Below are 24,640 nucleotides of genomic sequence, written 5' to 3'. Positions count from 1 at the left end.
CTGTGGTCACGGTCACACGTGAATACCAAGGCCTTTGATCCTCTCCAGGTTTCTTATACTGATGTATGCTAACCCTGTGAACCCCCAGAATGCTTTTGCCAGACATGGACACCACTGTTAATCCAATATGTCAACTCACTGTGTTAGCACAAACCACAGCATGGCTGAAAAAAAGTAACACGATTCATTTTATTTGAAGTTAAAAGACAGTTTGGGCTTCCCTGGTGGCGCAGTGGTTGAGAATCTGCCTGCCAATGCAGGGAACACGGGTTCGAGCCCTGGTCTTGGGAGGATCCCACATGCCGCGGAGCAACTAGGCCCGTGAGCCACAGCTACTGAGCCTGCGCGTCTGGAGCCTGTGCTCCGCAACAAGAGAGGCCGCGATAGTGAGAGGCCCGCGCACCGCGATGAAGAGTGGCCCCCGCTTGCCGCAACTAGAGAAAGCCCTCGCACAGAAACGAAGACCCAACACAGCCATAAATAAATAAATAAATAAATAAATAAACCCAAAGTTTAAAAAAAAAAAAAAGACAGTTTAAGGAGACTTACTGTGTCCAAAAGAAGTTTCTCAGCTTTGTCTCGGCTGATACTCTTATTGTACCACCTGAAAGCAGGAAAAAGTCATATGTCAATGACATTTTTAAAAATTTCATTATTTACTTATGAAAGATAATTAATGCCAGAAAATTTTTTGTTCTTTTTGTTTCTACCAATGCTTTCAAACTCAAAAGCAAAAGCATGAACCATTTCCAGGTAATAAAATGTTTAATTGGAACAAATGAATCAGAATTGGTGAAATGTTGATAATTGTTGAAGCTGGGTGTTGGGTACATGGAGGTTCATCATATTTTTCTCTCTACTTTTGTGCATGTTGGAAATTTTCCACATTAAAATTTTAGAAAACATTTATCTTCTGCTCTATTTTGTAAGTCAGTGGGTGGTTATTAGCAGGATGATGCTAGGGCAGCTATAAAAATTTAATATAAATTTGAAAGTGTAGCAAATATCCTTTTAAAACAATTGCAGTATTTTCCTCTGTAAGACTGGTTTTCAAGATCTTCTGCAAAATAATTACATTTTCTTCCCAGCTGCACAAAAGCTCCTGCACAAATGACATTGACAATGTCTCATAAGGCTAGTTTATCTTTGTAAAAAATGCAAATGTAGAAAAACCTGAGGCATTACTGTTATTCCTTGTCAAAGGAATGCTAAATTTATTTGCTGAAAAAACTAAAAAATTTTGATGGATGTAATCTGCTAAAAGTAAGGTAAACATTCACATATTTTCTACTTTTACAAAGCGAACTAACCTGAGATTGAGCTTCAAAGTTAGTTTAAAAGGAAAATGTGTCACAGGGTTCATGTGATGACACGATATTGTTTAATTTTGTGTTTCTGATTTTATCATACAGCTGTTTTAATTTCTTAAGATTTCTGGCTAATTTTCTCAGGATAAGTGTCTCATTTCTTTTCTGGAGAAGTTTTAAAATCAAATTTTCTATAAGCAATTTGAATAATAGATTAAATGTATAAATAAAAAAAGAAAGTAAAGATATTTCTTGATTTTTGCTACCAAAAATAGATCTTAACCTGAAATAATTCATGTCAGACACCTTTAGGAACCAATGCAGTGTGAAGGAATGATTTGGATAATGGGGGAAAGCAAATCTAAGTACACTATGGGTTCAGTGTCATTTTTATAGTTTGATTTCATTAACATATATAGTGCTGAAAGCTCTTCTTCATACATCTGAGCATTTGAAACTAGCAGTCCAGCTCCTTGCCTGGCTGGCCAATAATCTGTATGTGTAGCATATCGTACTCAAGCAAGCAACAACAGATGACATGTAACATAAATGCAGTGTGGTATCATTCTGGGAATTTTAATGACTGATGACTCTAAACTAGAATTATACAAGTTATACAAAGATACTAACTGACTTTTCATAAAGTTTCCATTAAAACAGCCTCGATATGAACTTTGGCTTCCTGAGTATGCCCTGATTAGTCTCTTTTGCATTAGCTGTAGCTAGGCTGAAATCATATCTCTGGTTAGTGGACTCTATCAAAGTTTGCTGGGGGGAAAGCTCCAGCCATACTCTGGTGAGAACTTTAAGACTGCAGAGAATATTTAGCTAAAGTGTAGCTCACCTATCATGTGTCAGAAAGTGTTATCAGCAGGTTATGAGACTTACCCAAGGTCAATGAGCTAGTAAGGCATAGCCAGAATGTGAACCCAGCCATTCTGGCTCCAGAGTCCATGCTTTTACCACCACTGTAAAGAGCCTGTAACTATCATATACCAGGGACTTAAGGAAAAACATTACCAGCTCCCTTTCTCCCCCCAGAAAATCCTAGTTTGCTATGCTGTAGCCCCCAACTCCACATCTTTCGGGGGTTACACCTGTCAGATACAGTTCTTGCGATCTGCAAACTCCTAAGGAACGTAATCTTTGCACTATTTATCATGTGCATGCTCTCACATGGGTCCTTCTTTCCTTATCTATATTTTAATACAAAAATTAAATGTGTAACATATAAGTTTGAAAGAGAAATGAAATGGAGTGAAATAATTTATATTCTTTTACTACCCCTACTCCCTGTATCTTCTAAAGTAGAGCTCTTCAAACTGGAGCATGTGCAAACAGGAGCATTTATTTTTATAATTTTGTTGTCCGGTGAAAAAACAACTAAAAAGTGGTAAAAAAAAAAGAATGTGAGTGATTTTTTAGGGTTGAAGTTTTTTAGTGTTGTTAACCCTTGAACCATATCCTGGCCTCCCTGCCCACTTATTACGTTAGAGGAGACAGAATGATCATCAGTTAACAATCAGTTGTGGAAATTAATAAGCCCAGGGGGAGAGAAGTTCTGGGTGGGGAAGCAACACCACTTACCAGACTTGTTTGGTTATTTGAGAGTAGCCACGAATAAGGGAATTAGTGGATTCATCTGAGCTTTTTAAAAAAATTGTTCTAAATTAATTTGATTTACAATGTTGTGTTAGTTTCTGCTGTACAGCAAAGTGAGTCAGTCATACATATACATATATCTACTCTCTTCTAGACTCCATTCCCATATAGGTCATTGTAGAGCACCAAATAGAGTTCCCTGTGCTATACAGTAGGTTCTTATTAGTTATCTTTTATATACAGTAGTGTGTATATGTCAGTCCCAATCTCCCAATTTATACCCCACTTTCCCCCTTGATAATCATAAGTTTTCTACATCTGTGACTCAATTTCTGTCCTGTAAATAAGTTCATTTGTACCATTTTTTTAGATTCCACATAAGAGTGATATCATACGATATTTCTTTCTCTGTCTGACTTACTTCACTTCATCTGAGCTTTTGAACACATGCAACTGGATGGTACTTTCCAACTCAGTGGGCTCTTAGAACTTATTTAGTTGAAGCCTGGCAAATATGCTTCAACTTACGTGTCAGCTCTGATCAGTTAGTACTGGCTGCCTGGAGCTGTGTGTTGCAAAGATCGAGGCCAGTCTGAGCTCAGGGAGTAAGAATGTCACTATCTAAGAGTGCTGTCTGCCCTGAGTTCAGGCACAGGGAGGGAATGTCAGCAAGAGTGCCACGATTTGCTTTCCTTCATCTTACCTGACCCTTCAGTTTAAGGAAAAGGGATCTGAGATCCAACCTGGTGAAGAAACTTGCCCACAGTCATGTCCCCAAACCACGGCAGGAGACCTGAAGCCAATCAACTTACCAACCCATGATCATGTTCCCGGGGTACAATTTTGAGTTCTTATGCAGATATCTAGACAATGTTAAGTTCAAGGAAAAAAGTAATCATATTGGGCCTTTTTTTTTTGGTATACCCAGATATAATAACTATCTGGATGCTTGTTTATGAGTCATTTAATTCTCTAGCTACGATTCCATATCTGAAATGCAAACGGACAGAGTGCAGAATAAATAGAGTTCACAGACTGTTTTGTTTGTATGCTGTAGTGTTTCATTTTAAAAGTGACTTAAACTATCTTCAAGAGAGGGAATATACCTTTTTTTTGCCCCAAGCTCCATCATTCCCTATGGCTTTACACTCTGTTGGAAGTTTGAATGTGCCCCTTCTATCATAAATGAAGAAATTCTGATTAAAAGTAAAAAACCAAAACAAAAAGAAAACTTCCCAGCCTAGTGATCATTTGAAATAAATGCCTAATTTTTTCTAAAGGTGTTGACTGTAAAATAATAAAAGAATTTTATTTTTTAGGCATATCTCATATATTTCATTACAGTTCGAGTATTCTTGGAAGTGATGACTCCTGTTAGCTGAGGGAGGGGCTTCTCTTACCTACTTGATCAAAATGAATCTCAGGTTGAGAGACTCTTCAGAAAATGATAGTTCTTCACTATAGAATCTATTAGAATTTCAGCAACAAATAACTTGACCACATTTGAACTAATAAGAACACAAATGAGTTAATAGAAGGTTTCATTAGCTAGCATTCTTCAACCCTGGTATCTTAAGCTTGATAAGTACTTAAAATTTTATCCTTAAATGATTTTGAACTTACAGAAAAGTTGTAAAATACTGTAAAAGAACTCCCACATATAGATGAACCAATTGTTGATATTTTACACATTTGCTTTATCATTCTGTCCAGATAGATAGATAGAGAGATAGGTAGATAGATATAGATAAATAGATTTTTTTGAGCCATTTGAGAATAGACTTTTACCCCTAAGTACTTCAGTATGTATTTCTAATAAGTAGAATATACACTTGTATAACCATAGTACAATTACCAAAATCATGAAATTTAACATTGATACAATACTATTACCTAATTTTAGACCTTATTCAAATTTTATCAGTTGTCTCAATAATATATTTTGTAACATTTTTTGGTTTGCTTTTTTATGGTTCAAGACTGATCCAGGATTACTGGTGCATTTAGTTACCCCATCTCTTCAGTTTTTTAACGTGGACCAATTTCTCAGCCTTTCATGTCTTTCATGATATTAACATTTTTGTAGAGCACAGGGCAGTTATTTTGTAGACTATCCTCAGTTTGGATTTGTCTATTATTTCCTCATGAATAATTCAGGTTATGCATGTTTGGGCAGGAATATCACAGAAGTGATGTTGTGTCCTTCTCAGTGTATCACATCAGGAGATGCACAGTGTCTGCTTGCCCCATTATTGATGTGAACTTGGATCATTTAGTTAAGATGGGATCTATCAGATATTTCCTCTTTGTTATTAGTAAGTGGTTTATGAGAAGATGCTTTGAAACTATGTAGACATCAAACTTTCACCACCTATTTGTGACACTCATTGATGATTCTTGCCTGAATCAGTTGGTACTTTGAGTTATAAAATGGTGATTTTTAAACTTTATCATTCCTTCTACATTCATTAGTTGGCATTTTGCTGCAAGAAAGAGCTTTTTTCTCTTCTTGCCCATTTATTTATTTACTTACTTATCTATCAAGCTATTTATTTATTATTGATTTTTTAATTTTACTCAGTGGATTGTAGTCCCTTACTGTCATTATTTATTTTGATACTCAAATTATCCCAGATTTAGTCAGAAGGAGCATTTTTAAGCTGACTTCTGTGATCATTCAATATGTTCACATTATTTAACAAAAAAATATTGGGGGGTACTTCTTTACTTTTTGATGCATCAAAATGTTCCAGTTTCATCTTTGTTCTTTCCCTGCCCCGACTCTGAATCCCCAAGCCATTTCTCCAAGAAGTGTTAGTTCTTTTTAGTGGGAAGTGTTATTTAAAAACCAAGATCTGAGTGTACACATTGCTACTGTAGTATTATTGCTTCTGGGCCTTCCAGCAGCTGAGCTAGGAAATACATGTACATGGTGAGTACATTGTACTCTATGCTTGAATTTTATTAAACATTAAGTAATTCCATTAAAATTATATCCATGTGGGGCTTCCCTGGTGGCACAGTGGTTAAGAATCCGCCTGCCAATGCAGGGGACACAGATTCGAGCCCTGGGCCGGGAAGATCCCATATGCCGCAGAGCAACTAAGCCCATGCGCCACAACTACTGAGCCTGCACTCTAGAGCCCATGAGACACAACTACTGAAGCCCGTGCGCCTAGAGCCTGTGCTCCACAATAGGAAAAGCCGCTGAAGTGAGAAGCCTGCGCACTGCAACAAGGAGTGGCCCCCGCTCACCGCAACTAGAGAAAGCCTGCGCGCAGCAACAAAGACCCAGCACAGCCAAAAATAAATAAATAAATAAATAAAATTTAAAAAAAAATTATATCCATGTGAACTCTTCTTTTAAATGACTAGCTTGAAATAAACAACACAAGCTAAGCAAATATTTAATATCTATATTTTTGTCTGCTATCTTGGTGTTGGAAGTATTGCATTGAACCATGTTTTTAAGTCAGTTTGTATTTGATCCAGTGTTCATAGTGTTTTTTCCTTCTCAAGTAAGATAAATATTCCTGGGATTCCCAGAAGAACCTTTTCCTTTGACCACAGTTATGTGCAGGCATCTGAAAATCATCCCTTAGATAAAAGGGGAGATGAGAACACATACCCTCCCTCTTCTATTTAAAGTGACCCTCGGGATTTCACTGGTGGTCCAGTGGTAAAGAATCCACCTTACAATGCAGGGGATGTGGGTTCAATCCCTGGTCAGGGAACTAAGATCCCACATGCTGCAGGGGCAACTAAGCCCATGCACCACAACTACTGGGCTCATGCGCCTCAACTAGAGAGCCTGCGGGCCGCAAACTACAGAGCCCAAGCACTCTGGAACCCGTGCGCCACAACTACAGAGCCCATGTGCCCTGGAGCCTGTGCATCACAACTAGAGAGAGAAAAAAAACCCGCACGCCACAACTAGAGAAAAGCCTGCACACTGCAACGAAAGATCCCACATGCCGCAACTAAGACCCAATGCAGCCAAAAATAAATAAAATAAGGTGACCCTCGGGCTTCCCAGGTGGCGCAGTGGTTAAGAATCCGCCTGCCAATGCAGGGGACACAGGTTCGATCCCTGGCGGGGGTAGATCCCACATGCCGCGGAGCAACTAAGCCCATGCGCCACAACTACTGAGCCTGCCCACCACAGCTACTGAAGCCCGCATGCCTAGAGCCCATGCTCCGCAGCCAGAGAAGCCACCGCAATGAGAAGCCCGCACACCGCAACGAAGAGTAGCCCCCGCTCACCACAACTACAGAAAGCCTACACGCAGCAACGAAGACCCAACACAGCCAAAAATGAATAAATTAAATAAATAAATAAATAAAAATACCTTTCTAATAAAAAAGAAAATAAATAAAGTGACCCTCAACTGTTTACTTAGGGATCAGAGTATGGGGGAGAAGAAAGCAGGTCAAGAAGAGAAAATGCCTGGTATTTTAATAATCAACCAATAATTCACTCCTAATGTAAGAGGACTCCTTAGCACCATATTTTTGGAAAACAAATAAAATATCTTACTCGTAGGTTTCCAGGTTATTTGGAGACTTTTCCACCAGATAACTGCTTGGTACATATCCTTCATGCCTGTTAAAAGGGAAATTAGTGTTTAGATTAATGTAGAACTAATTTCACATCTCCATTTCATAGGTTTAATCAACTAAAAGTCATTTAAAGATGAAGTCTCATGTTATTTAGCATTCAGGATAAGACATTTTAAAATTTTCAAATAAAAAAATTGCTAAAAATAACAACCTGCTATCTGTTAAAGGCTATGTATATTTTACCACTAAAATATGAATCATAATAAATAAGAAGTGGTTGCTTTAATAGCTCTGCTTGCTAATCTCTTCATTGTGAAATTTCCTCTGTTGGAAAAAAGATTAATGTTCAGTCTCTATTTTCTATTAGGAAACATTTGTGTGTGTGTGTAATAATCAGTATTTTTTCCGCTTTAGTGCTAGTGTTTTACAGTCGGGAAACCAAAATAATTAAAACATAAAGAATTACTTTCCAGCCACAGGTCCCAAAAGATACTGCCAGTCGAACTTGTGAGCTTTTAATTCAAGGCCTCCATATTATTTTTTGTTAAATGAGCTCCTTCAAACATAACTGGTAAAACATGAGAAAAAAGGATAAAATCATGCTGGATTTGGGGTTGGGGGTTTCGTTTGAGCAGGAGTAAATTGTGTATAAACAAAGACATATGGATTAAGAGACTAATAAGAACATCAAAATACTTTACACCTGTGTGTAGCTTTGTACTTTTCAAAACACCATCGCATTTAATACTGCAAGGTGAGAACAGTGTCTCCTTCACTCTCTAGGCTTCTGACTCCGTACCTGTAAAATGAAGGACCTAAACTAGATCACATGTAAAATCCCTCCAGACTCTGCAATCTATAAAAAGATGTCTCATAACTTCTTGCTCTTTACTCTATCACCTGTTTTAATTTTTGTATAAGGCCATTTTGTAATCTAGTGACTTATGTTTTTTTGTTTTGTTTTGTTTTTTAAGATTTTTTTTGATGTGGACCATTTTTAAAGTCTTTATTGAATTTGTTACAATACTGCTTCTGTTTTATGTTTTGGTTTTTTGGCCGCGAGGCATGTGGGATCTTAGCTCCCTGACCAGGGATCGAACCCACACCCCCTGCATTGGAAGGTGAAGTCTTAACCACTGAACCACCAGGGAAGTCCCTATTGATTTATGTTTAATGGGGAACGTGTAATCTATTTCACAGAATTGTTCTGAGGAGTGAAGAAATCAAGAATGGTGATGTCAGATATGGGATATCTCATATCTTGTACCCATGGCTCACCTGACCTTGCTAGTCAATTATGGCATGCTTTCTTTGGAGAATTGAACACCCAGCCTCAGAATCATTCTTAATCCAGTGCTCAAGGCAGTCAGTGCCAACTGACGGGAGTCAACTTGTTCTCAAGTTTGCTATTTCTTTTATGTCTTTCTTTTGACATTCCTTTTAATTATGTCTGTTTTTGCCACACCATATGTTTACAATTATATTAGTAGGTCAAATACTATTTTCACTTTCATGTAGAATGACTGTGTTTTAATATGCCAGCCGAAGCTGGGTTAGTTAAAAAATGATGATAATTCTCTTCACTTGTGTGTAGGTATAGAATTTACAAAGCCCTTTCACTTTCTTCATCTCGTTGATTTTCTCATCACTCTGAGATGGAAAGCTGATAGTATCATCTGCATTTTACAGATAAGGAAATGGATTCACAGAAGTTCAGTGACTTTTCCAAAGTCCTGTACAACAAAAGCAGCTGATACTCAAGTCCAAGTCTCCTTTTTCCCCATCTTGTGTACCTCCTGCTTTACCAGGCTATTACAAAGCAAACTGGGGAAATTCCCATATGCCCGATTGGCCTCTGGGGTGTCCTCTTCGATGCCCTTTGAAGTGCAGAGTTGAGCCTTTCCACGGGCCAATGAACAAAGGGTAAACTGTCATTTGGGGAAGGGAGACCTAGGAGAAGAAATTTCCTGGCACACTAGTTGTGCTAAAGAAATGTCAGTTGATTGAAGGGATGAATTTCGGAGTAAGTTCCTCTGGTGTTTGTAGAGCCAGGCAGTCTTGAACCTGTTTCTGCTACGGGCCTCCCCATAACAGGCAAAGAGAAGGTAATGTGACTGGTCTTGTTTGTTTCCCCCAGTCAACTAGAGAGAGAGGTTCCAGATGAGGGGCTTTGGCGTCTGTTCTCAGCTAGTAAGAGACACTGCCTCCAAGATCACAGTTCTTGATCTAATCTTGTTTTATACCTCGCCCTCACTTCCCCTGCAGTTGAGTTGATAAGGCTACTTAAAGAGAAGGTGCCTTGAAAATGTAAGTTTTGATACAAATGAAAAGTAAAGCCTTAACCCTAAAGATATTTGTGTACCTCTTTTTTTTTTACTCAACGATTGGTCCTTTTTTTTTTTGTTAAGTTTAATGATACCCAGTGTTGGCACTCGAATACCCTGTTGGTGGGAATTTGGCAACATTTTTGAGGGATTTATCTTTCAAAATTAAGACTTCACATAGTCTGACTCACCAGTTCCATAGTTAGAAATGTGAGATATATATTTTTTTCCCAAAGAAAAAAATATTTTTTCAAAAATATATAAATTTCAAAAGATTACCAAGATACACAAGCATGAGCAATACAAGATCTTCACTGAGCAACCTGGAAACTAAATGTCCCACTATAAAATATTGTCTAAATATTTATAACGCAAGCATACATTCTAAAACTATGCAATTATTTAAAGAATAAGGTAGATTTATATGTGCTGATATGAAAATATCTCTAAGATATATCATTAAAGGTTAAAAGCAAGGTGAAGACCAGAATGGACCACCTTAGTGCAAATGAAAAAAGGATGCATTTGTATATGTATAACGTTTTTGCTTAGGATGCACAAGTAACTTAATAATGAATACTTTTAGGACTGATGTGTGGGCAAATGGAGGGTGGCTTATTTTTATGTATATTCCTCGCTATTGTTAGTTGTTTTTTTTTTATAAAACATTGACATAGGCTATCCAGATGTTGCAATGATGGAGTGGTTTCTTTTTCTTTTTAAAATATTTTTAAACTAATAATAACCTCACACTCTGAAAATGTTTAAACCCTTAATATTAATATAGAAAGATGTTAATTGCAGTGTTGTTAATATTTGCAAAACATTAGAAACAACCTAAGCATCCAAGAAGGGAATTTGCTAAATTATGGCACACTTTTATGTTGGATTTAGGCAATCACTGAAATCATCTTCTGGAGATGATTCTGGAGACTATTCCAGGGCATAGGTAAATACCTCTGATATTTAAAGGAAAAAAATAAAGCCTTATAAAGCAGTGTGAATCTGATAACTTTAAACTAAGCACTAGTATCTAAGTCATATACATCCCAGAGCATTCTGAAGGTCAATAACAGTAATCTTCCTATATTTCAGATCAGAGAAGGAGTCATAAGATTTTTTTCATTCAAAAGTCCTTTAGTGGGCAAACTGTATTTGCACAGCTTTATTTTCTCCATGAATCATTCGGATGGCTAGTTCAAAGGCTGTTGGTTTAACTAAATCTTTAGTATTTTTTTCCTGATGCTTCTTAATGTAACCACCAATCTGTACCATCTGTACGCACCTTTTCTTTCCACCAAAAATAAGACCCTCACAATGGGATGTACCTTCAACCTCACTTAAACACTCAAGAACAATGGTGCTTTGTGGAACAAGCTGCCGTTCTGCCAAACTGTGGATGTCAGTGGAAGAACCCAGGAGATTTTTAGATGAGTTTGGAGGCTGGGAGTGCTTGATGGGCTGCAGGGAGCCAGTATAGCAAGTGACTGCCTCCCAGCCACCTCTGAGAAGGGGAAAGACCCTTTTCAACTACTTCTTCCTTCCTCCTCCTTCTGCCTCTGCTGTCCTCTCCTAACTCAGTGCCGTGGTCCTGCTGAGAGAGGTAGGACAATCGTTCCAGTGTTTTCTTTGTTCCCACCTCACCTCAAAAACTGGGACAGCAACCACGAAGGTGCCTTACCCATTCCTGTCCTGAACTCTCCACCAGTGAATCTCGGAACTGTCCAGCAGGTAATACTCCTCATTGCGTTGTAGCGTGAGTTCCTGTGGATCATTCGTTTGGTAGTCATACAAGGCAATGACCAAGGTTTCTTCAGGTTCCCGAAGTAACTGCTGGAGGAGGGACACAATAAAATCAAACAAAGATGTAGAAAGGAGGTAAACTGTGGAACGAGGTCAGCAAGTTCCCGAGCTGTAACTTGCTCTTGGACCCATGCCAGGCCAGACACCGGTTCCTACAATCCATTGGGGGTATTTGCTGAGGCCATTTGCCTGCCTAGTTGGCTTTCTTTATGAGTTAGGCTTATGGTGCTGAATAGGACACAAAGACATTCAGTACCTGGAGATCATTGCCTCTCCCATTCTATGTGGTAAATTCTGACCCCAGTGAATTCCCAGCAGCTGTGCTTTTCACAAAAGTCTGCTTGTTTCTTTCCTTGAACCATGTCACAATTCACAGCCTCTCTGCGAGAAGCATCACATTGTTGGCAAAGGGGATGAAGTCAACACTAAATCATTCAGTCCATGCTTTTCTGATTTTATTTGTGGGCTTGTCCAGATCCATAGAATCATAGACTATTGGAGCTGGAGTGCCTCTGAGAGATCATTTGATCCATTCTTTTGTTTAGAATAGGGAAACTAAGGCCCAGATGGAGAAATGGATGTGGCCAAGTTTAGCAATTGAATTAGCCTTATGCTTTCTCTACTATATCATGTGGGACCCCTTGTTCCTCTTGTGGGCTCTCTTGCTTATGTCTCTGCTTTTCAGTACGTTTCTTAGGAAGAGATATTGATATGTGAAGAGGAGACTGTAAACAATCACAAGGGTTCAGGGTGGGCACACCTGCTACAGGTTGGCAGACTTTGTGAGACAGCAAACATGGGAAGAGATTGAGATTACTGGCTAGAATGAGATTCGGTGATGGGAAATCAAAAGTTCTCTGAGTACATTGAAGCAATCGGTGGCATAAACATACCGGAGATTAAAAAAAAAAAATTGTCATACTGATACAGTGTGTCATCCCAGCTGAGCCCAGATTGGAATTTGAAGTCAAGATTATCTGTGGAGCTTGTGATGTGATATATTGGGAACTACAGATAAGAGTTGTTGGGCCTGAGGCTTTCACCCTAAGAGCCAGTGGAGGAAGGAGTTGTTCAAGGGCACCTGAAGATAAAGAAAGGATATGGTATGGTATTCATCTCATTATAGGCCCAGCTGATTAATTATTATCAAGAGAAAGGTCAGAGCAGGGTTCTCAAACCATGTGGAAACTTTCCATAGGGGGCATTTTGGACATCTATGGCGGTGTTTCAAAGGTCACAAAGGTTGAGGTGTGCTACTAGCATTGAATGGGAGAGGGTCAAGGATGCAAAACTCTCTGCAGCATCCCACATCCTGTACAACTTTTCAATGTCCTGTTAGACATTCACGTGGTGAGCAGCCTGCTTACAACAATAATGTACAATAACACTCTGAGCCTAGATCCTACCTCAACCCTATACGAAGTACTTGGTTTCCTAGGAATGCAACCACCCTTTACATTGAGGGAAGATTACACTTTGTTTAGTTCAGAACTTGACCACGAGTTGTTTGCCATTTTGGAAAATCGTATCACAGATGGTAATACTAGTTTTGAGTCACTGATACTACATTCCTGTATCAGTTGCATTTGAGCTGCCAAATCCAGCAGGATTCAGATACAGGTGCGTTTTATTTTATTATGTTGTCCAGTATAGTCATGCCCCAATATTTGTATATAAAAACGTATATGGGGACTTCCTTGGTGGCATAGTGGTTAAGAATCCTCCTGCCAATGCAGGGGACACGGGTTCGATCCCCGGTCCGGGAAGATCCCACATGCTGCGGAGCAACTAAGCCCGTGCGCCACAGCTACTGAGCCCACACGCCTACAGCCCGTGCTCTGAAACAAGAGAAGCCACCGCAATGAGAAGCCTGCGCGCCACAACGAAGAGTAGCTCCCGCTCGCCGCAACTAGAGAAAGCCTGCACGTAGCAACGAAGACCCAACGCAGCCAAAAATAAATAAATAAATAAATAAATTTATTTTCAAAAAATAAATAAAAGTATAGCTTCTCTAGATGCCAACTCAAGATGCCATCACTCCTTAGAAGACAGAACATGAAGGTGAAGGGAGAAGTGAATTCAAGTAATTCAAGATAAAAGAAATGTTACTGTGGATTTAGATGTATGGTTGAAGCTACAGCTGTGATTCCAAAAGCCCTGTGGTTGGAGTGCTAGAGCAGTATAGAGGCTTCTCCTCCAAGAAATCTGAGAAGCCAAGTGGTGGCGTCCAAGGGGAGATGGATAGGCCCTGTTTTCTGACTTTCACCTTCACTGATAGTGAAAACCAGACAGGAGCAAACCAGTCTAAGGTGCAGAAGCGTGGGTTTAGGTGGGACTGTGGGGGGAACCCCCAACAAGCCAGGGCAGGGGGATTCCAAACCATGTTTTCCAGGGTGATGGTGAAATATTCTTTAGAAGATGAATGAAATAAAAAGGGAGAGAGCTCATTTTCTGCTACAATTTCAGTCCACTTCTTTCCTGTTGTGAGGAAGTTGGCTGACGACAAATCTGAAAGCCAGCCCGCTTTTGAGCGACGTAGAACTTCCCTTATGGGGAAGCTGCCAGTCTTTGAAATGTCACCATATTGGCTGGAGGGAAAAAGCGGAGCTCATTCTTCAGGAAGAAGCATGAGGAAGCTGAGTCAGTGGGTTCTAGAATAAAGGGCAATTACTCAAATGTGGATATTGGTGCTGCTGTTACCATAAAGTGAGGGCTTAGGTTGATCTTTCTTCTTTTTTTTTTTTTTTTTTGTCTTCTTGACTAAATAGCTTCCCGCGAGTTGACTTGATATCACCTAAGTCTTGTAAGTCAGTATATTAGACCGATGTGTCTCAGACTCCAGTGTGCCTCAGGATCACCCGGAAGTTTATTAAAATGCAGATTCCTGGGCTCCTCCCCTAGAATTTTGCATGTCGTAAGTCTGGGGCGGGGCCTGAGAATTTGCATTTCTAACAAGCTCCCAGGTGATGCCAATGCTGCTGGTCCATGGACCACACTTTGAGAACCACCACTCGAGTTCAAGGCCACCACACCAGAAACTGCATCCTACTAGCATGACTACTAAGTTACTGGATGGCCTTGGGAGAACCTCTCGTGGGACTTGCTTTCCCAAGCTTTCACACGAGAATAAAACTATAACCCTCTGAAGTGGCTAGAGAAGATAGTGAGTTTCAAAATAGCTGGTAAAAGTGTGGATGTGCTTTGAAGAATAAAAGGTATTCTCAAATGTATGCTTCCAAAATGCTTGTATGTCAAAGGGTGGGGTAAATACACATTTTATATAGCTGTGAGCTGTTATTATGCCCCAACCTAGTCAGGTGCCTGGCTGCACAGTTTGTTACCAATAAGTGTTTGCTGAGTGAAGGCAGTGGGGTGAAGAGCTGGCGGCTTTTACCTGGACACACCCACGAGACAATTCAGGCCCGAGAAACCCATGGTGTTGAGTTCAGCTGCATCACCACAAATCTGCTGCATCTGCCCGGCATTTGAGAAACCTGGGCAGATGGGAAACGCAAGTGGGCCCACCCCAGAGCTGTAGCCCGCGGCGCCGCCGGCCCACCGCGCCCGGACCTCGTGCTCTCACTCACCCTGTTGTCTTCAGGAGTAGGAGGAAGAGGCTTCTTTGAAGCTGAAACGAGAAAAACAGAAAAAGAAAATGAGTATGAAACCGAATGTGCCCAACTAAAGGTGAGCATCAGGGGGCTTTTCAGAGAAAAGGGGCCCCAAAGAGAACAGCAGGAGGGGAGGATGAGACACAGGGCCTGGGTTTTTTCTCTTTCAGCCTGCTCGTTCCCTATCTTGTTTTCCAGGAGACACCAGAGACTTCCAGAAGCCAACATCTGGGCCCCTCTGCCTGTATCCCCAGGAAAAGCCTCACCCAAAGGGGCTGACAGCGGTTCTCAGTGTGTGTCCTTCCCAGTGGGCATGGAGCCTTCCACGAAGGCGCCTCCACCTGTTAAACCAAGACTTGGAATTGGTGACTCAGGGGGGCAGGGACTCACTGGTTTCCTGATGCCCCTGTGGGCTTGAGGAGGGGGTGGAAGAGGTGAGAGGTCGTCATGCTGCTTGTTGAGAGGCCTGGAATCCACTTTCAGTTAGTTATCTTAAGGACTCCGAGTATTTGTTCTTGCTGACTCCCCCAGACAACACCCCAGCACCCCGCTCTGTTTATCTCTTTGTGTCTCCACAGCTCCTTCTCTCTGTGTCTCTTTCTTCTTTCTCTCCCTTTCCCTCTCTTTCCCCTTTCATCTCTCCATCTGTGTCTCTCAGCATTTCTCCTTTGAGGCACTAAAAAAGGTCAAGCCTGGAATCAACGGACCTAAGTTGTGTGTCTGTGTGTCTGGCAGGATGTGTGATATGGGAGGCAGTGCCCAGGCTTCTGCTCAGTTCAAGGACTTCTTTAACAATTACAGGTAAACAGGGAGTGGGCTGCATCTGCAGGCGCCGAGCGCCTCATCTCTGCAGGGGGTTGACTTGGAGGTGGGCAGCCTGTGTCAGGGATGTAGTAAGAAGAGATTCACACATTGACACTGGAGCCCAACCCTTGTGCTAACTCCTAAAGCAAGGGCAGGCTTGGGTATTGGGTGTGCAGTTAACAAGAAGAAGGAGACATACATAATAGGAAACATGGTTCCTATTCGGCACTCAGCTCGGAGCCCGGAGCCAGGTGTCCTAACCCCAGCTCCACCACACACAGGCTGTGTGGACTTGAGCCCCTTCCAGCCCTGAGCATTCTGTGCCTGGTCTCTCTTTCTTCTTCCTCTGGGCTTGCTCTTGCCTTTCTTCCTCCCTCTCTGGGTGAAGTTCGTATGTGGTGAGATCGGGGCCAGTTCTGGTTGCAGACGTAAGTGCTGCTGTGGGTTGGATATAGCAGAGTCTGTTTAAAACTCAACCACCTCTGCTACTTCCCAGACAGACACACACATACTATCTCAGCTTCAGATTCTTCTGTCCACAAATGAGAAAGGCTCGGAGACACAATTACCATTTATTGCAAGCTCACTAAGTGCCTGCAGCTGTGCTAAGAGCTTTCCCCACCCACACTGAGTCTCCCAACAACCCCGCAAAGTAGCTACTTATTCTCATAATCCCCATTTTACAGATGAGGAGACAGACACAGAGACTCAGAAAGGTTAAGTAACATATGAAGTCACAGAGCAAGGACGTGAAGGGGCTGGGACTCACACCAGGTGTTTTTCATCCTGAAACCCCGTGCTCTGAGACCCTGCATGGTACATGTGCCCAACACTGGGAATTCTACAAGCCTTCACTCAGAGTAGATGATCATGTGCTACGTGCACAGTGCAGTGTGCTTCTTGAAAAGTCTGCTCTCAATTCTGTCGAAACTATGGTGCATGACGTTATTTAAACCAAGTCAGAGGAAGGGAGAGTGAGGACAGGCTCAGATGAGGAGATGGTGGTAGACTGCAACTCAAAAGCAGGAGCACCAGCAGGGTGCAGTGGTTAGACCCTGGCTTCATGTGGGGAGGCGCTTAGCATGACCAGTCCTACTCTGGTGAGTCATTCAGATGTTCCTCCCACCTCCATCATGTGTGTACCACTCAGTGGAGGGAAATACTGTCTGCCTTGGATAGGAACAGCTGCTACATGCATGGTGGAAATCGCAAAATAGAAACATAGATTCAAAGAATTTCAGAATTGGAAATGGGCTTAGAGAATATTTCATCTTAGGACCCCTAAAACTTCCCCTTCCATTTTAGAGATGAGGATATTAGGGTCCTTGATGGCCAAGTGACCCATCCAAGGACCTACAGGAAGGTGCTGGCAGGAATTTGGAGACCACTCTGGCCTTGGAAAGGGCTTTGAGTCACTGAGGCAAGCCCACACCATCCTGTTCTTGTGGTTGATTCCACTCATGTAAAACCTTCCATTTCTTTTTCATGAGATACTAGCCTTCATGAGGATGGCCCACAGGGCTAATGCAGGGGATCACTGACCTCTAAAACTAGGTAAATATTCTTCTGGGCCAAGGGACTGGTAACCTTGAACTTTCTCTCCCAAGGTAGAGGGTGAGAAGAAGTTGTTTTTAAAGTGGCACTAAGAGGGGCTGCAACTCAGGAAGCCGCAGAAAACCCAGCCACGTGTTACATTTAGCACATCCGCCTTGGGCTGTCAATCTGAGGTATTAGGTTTTAGTGCAAAAAAGAAACTGATGGATGAGAAAAGTTAGGCAGGGTAAGAGAGGTTGAGAGGAGAGGGCTACGGAAGCAAACAACCCACATGCTCCATCATTCCTAGTCAACAGTGGCTTTGCGGAGCGCCTCCTCGCTGTACGACCTGGAGCATATTGAAGTCCTCAAGCCTCCTCTTTCTTTAATATCATGCCATCTACCCCAGATGGTTATGAGGAATGGGAGTGTAATGTACGTAAAAGTGCATCAGAGTGGAGTTGCCCTTCACTGGGGGTTCAGGTCCCAAAGTCATCACATAAGATAAAATCGAGGTGCACTCCAATCTCTAGGACCTGGGTCTTTGACCTCAAAGTCCAAAAAACAATATCTTTTGTTTTTGCTTTGCATTTAGGCTGTGGCCTCCTTTTCTCTGAGACTGTGGAGGTCTAGGGCAAGTAAGTAGAGGTAGGGAGAAGCCAATGATGCCACTGTAATAGATAATATTATGTATCTCTAGGTCTGTCTCTACAACTTCAGATTTGAGTAGACTGTGGCAATCAAATTTCCTAACTTGAAGGTATAGTGGTGCTATTCAAACTTTACTGTGCACACAGATCTCCTGGGGATCTTGTTAAAATACAAATTCTTATCCAGTAGACCTAGGAGGGGGCCTAGTATCTGCATTTCTAACTAGCTTCCAGGTGATGTTGATGCCGCTGGTCTAAGAACCACACTTTGGGTAGCAAGGAGTTAAAAAGATATCGGCCTTGAGATGAAAAAACATCAACAGACTGGTGGTAGAGGCGGATGATTGCCTTCTGAAAATTTTGAAATTGTGGACTTTTGCATTCAATCCTGGACACCCCTGGTGATGGGAAGCAAAGAGCCTTTCCTTCCTACTAGTAGAGAGGCCAGTCACTGTACGAAGAAGAAAGGGAATTCATAGTCACTTACCATTCTTGGTGGGATCATACTGGGCACAGCCCACGGCAAGCTTCTCCAGTTGAGCACAGCATCTCCATCTCCCGTCCATCCAGAAATTAGGATGATACTTGGGCACCAAACTGTTGTTATTCCTGGTTTCTGAAAGGTGTTGGCACCGGCAGAAGAGTTATTTCCAGGTCAGTCTATCAAGGGCCACCAACTTTATAATTCCTTGAGATTGACCCTGCTGTGTGAGCTTGCATGAGTATTGCCTAGAGTAGTCAGAAAAATGGCCTTTTTTTCCGGGCATATACATTTATGGAGGAGTGTATATTGAATTTAGTCATCAGCAGATCTGGGTTCTTATCCGGCTCTGCCTTGAGTTAGTTGTGTGTCCTTAGGTTGGGCAAAACCCTCATCTGAGCCCCAGTTCCCACTGTGCCATGATGTTGTTAGACTGGGACCATGGGCCCCACAAAAGTGCCTTAGGGAACTTAGGGAAGGCTGACTAGGTAGGATTCTCACCACTCCATTTCTCCCACCTTCAACTATAGCAACTTTGCTTTTATCCTTTCTAGATTTGTGGCTTTAAAGTCAGATTTTGGTACAGGAAAAAAGAGGCTTTCCTCCTAAAAAAAAAAAAAAAGTATAAAAACACAGAGAACTAGACAGATGATCTCTAATGCTTCTTTCAGCTTTAACATCCTGTAAGTAAAACCCCTCCACTGAGGTAGAACGGCCAATGAGCACAGTTGGGGCCCTTTTGGTTACTTCGTACTTTAGGGTTTGTTCTGTGCCCGTTGACTGTTAAACTTGAGAGCACTTCCCAGTTTATCTGGCACTTGCCATTTGGGACTCGCAACAACCTTGGAAGAAGATAAGACTTGTATGTTTATTCTCGTTTTTCAGATAGAGACATCGTGGCTCCCGAGATTTCAAATGGCTTGCCTACCCTCAGTCCCCACAGCTACTTAGATTAACATTTTAACCCAGTTCTCCTGCAAATCCAGGGCTTCAGGCTAAATGACAATACTATAATATTAAATGATAATAATAGTAATATGGATTGAGTGCTTTCTTTAGGTATGATTCCAAGTGTCTGACATGTCCTAACACTTTTTTTTTTTAACATCTTGATTGGAGTATAATTGCTTTACAATGGTGTGTTAGTTTCTGCTTTATAACAAAGTGAATCAACGTCCTAACGCTTTTAATTCTCACAATAACCCTATGACTGCCTGTTTCTAGTCAGAATTTATAGCTGAGGAAATGGAGACACTGAAAAGTCAAGGAATTTGCCCAAGGTCACACACTAATAGTTAGCAGAGTTGGAATTTTCTCCTTAGCAGCCTGGCTGCACATCTTATGTTCATAAACGCTGCGCTGGTTCTGATTATGCTGTCGGGAAGGTGAGTCCTAAGAAGTACCCTTACGATGATCTGAAAACCTTTAAGGCTAGTTGACATTTGTTGGGTTCTGACTATGGGCCTGGATAGTCCCAAGGGCCTTACTCTTAGCAGCTCTGGAGGCAGGTGCTTTTGAAAAAATTTATTTATTAAAGTATAGTTGGGACTTCCCAGGTGGCGCAGTGGTTAAGAATCCTCCTGCCAATGCGGGGGACACGGGTTCGAGCCCTGATCCGGGAAGATCCCACATGCGGCGGAGCAACTAAGCCCGTGTGCCACAACTACTGAAGCCTGCGCACCTAGAGCCCGTGCTCCGCAACAAGAGACGCTGCTGCCATGAGAAGCCCTTGCACAGCAACAAAGAGTAGCCCCTGCTCGCTGCAACTAGAGAAAGCCCGCATGTAGCAATGAAGACCCAACGCAGCCAAAAATAAATAAATAAATAAATAAATAAATTTTAAAAAAAGTATAGTTGACTTAACGATATTAGTTTCAGGTGCACAACATAGTGATTCAGTGTTTTTGTAGATTATATACCATACAAAGTTATTATAAAATAGTTACTATATTCCCTGTGCTTTACATTACATTCCTGTGACTTATTTATTTTATGACTGGTAGCTTGTACCTCTTAATCCCCTTCATCTATTTTGCCCCTCCTCCCACCCCTCTCTGCTCTGGAGACTGCTAGTTTGTTCTCTGTTTATGTGAGTCTGTTTCTGTTTTGTTATATTCATTTGTTTTATTTTTTAGATTCCACATATAAGTGAAAACATACAGCATTTGTCTTTCTCTGTCTGACTTATTCTACTTAGCATAATACCAGGAGGCAGGTACTATTATTTTTATTCCCTCCTCCTCCCCTTGTTAAAAACAGATGGAGAAACTGAAGCACAGAGCGGTTAAGGAAGTTGCCCAAGCACACATGGCCAGTGAGTGGCAGAGCCAGGATTCAAACCCAGGTCATCTAACTCAAGGGCCCACGCTCTTATTCTTCATACTATACGAGGGGTCAGCGGACTTTTTCTTAAAGGACCAGATAGTAAATATTTTAGGTTTTGCTCACCAGCAGGCACAATTGATATATTAATGAGGTACTTACATAACCCTTTTAAATAGAACCATTAAAAAATATTAAAAACATCCTTATCTCAGACCTTTACAAAAGCAGGTGGCAGGGAGGATTTGCCTGACCCTGTACTATACTGGTTGTTACCCAAGTTGAAAACGTGGGACCCTCCACCAACACCAAAAGGGAGAAATGTTTGACCATCAGCCGCCCTTTAGTCTATCATGGAACTCAAGCCTTCTAGAGGATCTAGGCATCTCAGGGATTCAATTGCACAGGAGGTTAATTACCTTCTTTAAGGGCCAGCACCCAGCGCTGCCGGCTCTCGCGATCTGGAGCGAACACATATAGGAGGTAGTTGTCATGCACAACCTGGAAACACACACAGAGTTCAAGGTGAACAGTGCAGCCAGAGATGTATGACTGACAGCAGGCCCACCTGGCTTACTGGGCCAAGAGTGGGGTCTCAAGTTGTCATCAAAAAGGCAAACATTTGGGTAATTTAGGGACTAGTGTCCTTTCTTTCCAGGTGTTTGGATGCTGTGCAGATACAGGGTGAAACCCCACAACTCACCTTCGAATACATGTCACTAGTATGCCATCACTAAATTCAAATAGCTGGAGAAAAGAGTTCTCCACTTACCTAGACAGGACGTTTACTTCTCATATTAAGTTTTCAGTGATTAAAAGAAATACTGGCATATGAAAGAGTAAGATATTAGATGATAAATATATAATCGAGATTTTTTAAAACTTCTTAATTTGAAATAAGACACCCAAGAATTTCCAAAGATAGTACAGAGTTCCTGTGTACTTTTCACCGACATTTCTCCAATGATAACATCTTACATAACATAATATGTTCTTAAAACCAGGAAATTGACATTGATCAAATACTATTAATGTACTACAGATCTTTGGATTTCACCAGGCTTTTTTTTTTTTTTTCCATGCACTCATTTGTAATTGGAATTTTAATGATGGGAAAAATGTGTGTTATTCCTTTTACTTTTGGTACTAAAAATTCCAACTTGTGGAGGTCATGTTTCTAGTAGGAAAAAAGTCCTTTTTTATGCCACATTAAAAAATGGAATATTAACTCCTCAGATTGGTAAACATGAACGGTACCCTAGGATGTGCAAGAAGATATCCACTCTTTCAGAACCATAAATGTCAAGAGTGGTAACGAGATTTAGATGATGTCATGACCTAAAGACTAAATATACTCTCCACCAGCTCTGTCCAATAGAACTTTCTGCAGTGATGGAAATGTTCTAAAATCTGTGCTGTCCAATAAATTAGCCACTAGCCACGTGTGGCTATTGAAGGTGTGAAAAGTTTATTCATTGAATGTGGCTTAGTGTGACTCAGGAGCTGATTAATATAGTGTAATTTAAATTAATTTACATTTAAATGTAAACATCTGCATGTGGCTACTGGCTACTGTATTGGACAGCACAACTCCAGATAGTTCTCAGATTATAAAATCTGAGTCTTTTTACCCCAGGACCTCTAAGCAATTTATAACCAAGTATTGTAATCTGTTGTCCCAAGTCATGAGTAAACCACCCTTATGGAATATTAGGCTTGGGGCCCTTGATAGTTTTTTTCCTCCCCGCAGGAGTAGAGTACTTAGGACTTTCCTTGAGGTGGGGAAGACATGAAGGAAAGGGAAATGAATGACAAGTTTTTCAAGATTTTGTGGTTAATCTTTGTTGAATGAATAAATGCATCATCGGTTGAAAGAAAACAGCAGTTTCTTCTGGGCTTGGTCTAAGTTCTAACCCTTGACCAGAGTCATCTCTCTCCCACCTTCTTGTACAATGACTGAGCATTTTAACCATTGTCCAAGGAATGGGGAACTAGCCCCCTTCCCTGATGCACTTACCTGAAATGGATATTTATAGTGGCATGGGATGATAATGTCACTTTTCACAATCTCGACACATTTGATTCGGGAAAGTTCAATGGAGCCCTTCAAAGTGCGCTTTTTCTGTGGGGAGAAAAACCACATTCCATTTAAGGAAGAAGGAAGACAATATTTTTGTCCAGGCTGCTTCTAGAAATACATTACTAGATAAGATCCATTGTAAACCAACCCTCCAAATATCCAGAAGCTCCTTCTTAGCCCTCAGTGCCTGAGAAGAACACTCTGAGCAGACTTCTGGGAGAACATGTTATTTGAATTGTCTTTTTGATGGAGTGACTGACTTCTGTTCACTGAGCCACTGTGCCTTACATCCCAGTTACCTTGTGACAAACAGCAGCATTTGCAGAACTTACAGCTGGGATGGGTAGTGCAATCTGTGGGAAACCACACATGTGCCAGTTTTTTTCTGCTTTGTGCCTATTCATGGCCTTATTAGCATAGTAAGTGAGCTCAGGCCTGACCTGGTTGGTGACAAATACCTTTAGTGGCACCTTTCTTTTCTATATCTGCCTTCTCTGTGTCCCTTAGTTATCCATGGTCCCACAATGGCACCCCTGTAGGACATTCCTGACTCTGCTCTGTAACTATCCCTTCTCCACACCCCCATTAAATTTTACTGGCCCCATGTCTCATTTCCTTGGAAGCTGCTAGATGTATTCCTTGATAACTAATTCACATGATGGTCTTTGTGATTTATAACCATGTCACATGTTACCCATTTCTAAGAGTCCTTGTCCTTGGATCCCAGGGGATGTTAGGTTGGTAGACGATAAGGGTCCATAGAAGGCTAGTTAGGGAAAAGCTTTTGGAGAGCAGGAGCCTTTCACAGGTGCCTGGAATTAGGCTTCCATTGAGAATAGAGTTTAATTCAGGTATGGAACCAGTTGCAAAACACTTCATTTTAGCTTATCCTTAAGAAAGAGGTAGCACAGATGGTGGTGAATCAGGCACAAGGTTGGAAAGGGCTAGGGACAAAGTTGGGCTCTGCTTCTAACCAGCTCTGTGACCTTGGGTCATTCATCTAACCTCCCTGAACTTCAGTTTCCACGTCTGAGAAGTGAGGATAATAATGCCTACCCTTTAAGTGTTGATTGCAGAATAAAATGGGAGTATGTAAACAAATTCCCTGGCTTATGATATGTGCCCTCAATAAAGGGTACCCTCCCAATGAAAGAGGTTAAAGAAGTCCTAACTATGGCAAGAGAGTTGTGATATATGAGGGCACTTGGTAGGTATTTGGGAAGTATGACATCATCAAATTCTCCAGAAATGAGCTCAGGCTCTACTTACCACTTTTTGATACTCAGCCTAACGGATAGCCTTTGCTTTAGTAGCTGAGGCACAGAATTGAGATGAAAAAAAGTCAAGATGTGAGAAGTACTCTCTATTGAATACAGGGAAGTTTTGTGGTATTTCTTTTTTTTTAATTTTCTTTCTGAAAACAAATTTATTCATTTTTGAAAGTACAAAATCTATCCATGTTCATGGTAACAAATAAAACAATATGGAGGTATGTTGAGAAAATATTTCTAGTATTTTAGTATCCTATCCTTCTCCACAACTCTGAGCTAGCCAAGGTTAACC

At 41.2% G+C, this 24,640-nt stretch overlaps 1 protein-coding gene across 1 annotated transcript in view; it reads right to left on the bottom strand.

The window, feature by feature from the left end:
• The window catches only part of ITK (IL2 inducible T cell kinase), a 66,949-nt gene that overhangs the window by 23,150 nt on the left and 19,159 nt on the right, over positions 1-24,640 (bottom strand). Inside the window, exons 2-8 of the mRNA XM_036847600.1 lie at positions 23,015-23,119; positions 21,417-21,498; positions 18,682-18,810; positions 15,184-15,224; positions 11,475-11,626; positions 7,447-7,512; positions 550-604 (exon numbers count right to left, since the gene is read on the bottom strand). Coding sequence (XP_036703495.1) covers positions 550-604; positions 7,447-7,512; positions 11,475-11,626; positions 15,184-15,224; positions 18,682-18,810; positions 21,417-21,498; positions 23,015-23,119 — 630 coding nt within the window. The remainder of the gene's footprint in view (positions 1-549; positions 605-7,446; positions 7,513-11,474; positions 11,627-15,183; positions 15,225-18,681; positions 18,811-21,416; positions 21,499-23,014; positions 23,120-24,640) is intronic.

The sequence above is a fragment of the Balaenoptera musculus genome, chromosome 3 (genome assembly GCF_009873245.2).
Source record: "Balaenoptera musculus isolate JJ_BM4_2016_0621 chromosome 3, mBalMus1.pri.v3, whole genome shotgun sequence".
Taxonomy (NCBI): domain Eukaryota; kingdom Metazoa; phylum Chordata; class Mammalia; order Artiodactyla; family Balaenopteridae; genus Balaenoptera; species Balaenoptera musculus.
The sequence above is the reverse complement of the archived record's forward strand: the minus strand, read 5'-3'. Positions and strand labels throughout refer to the sequence as shown.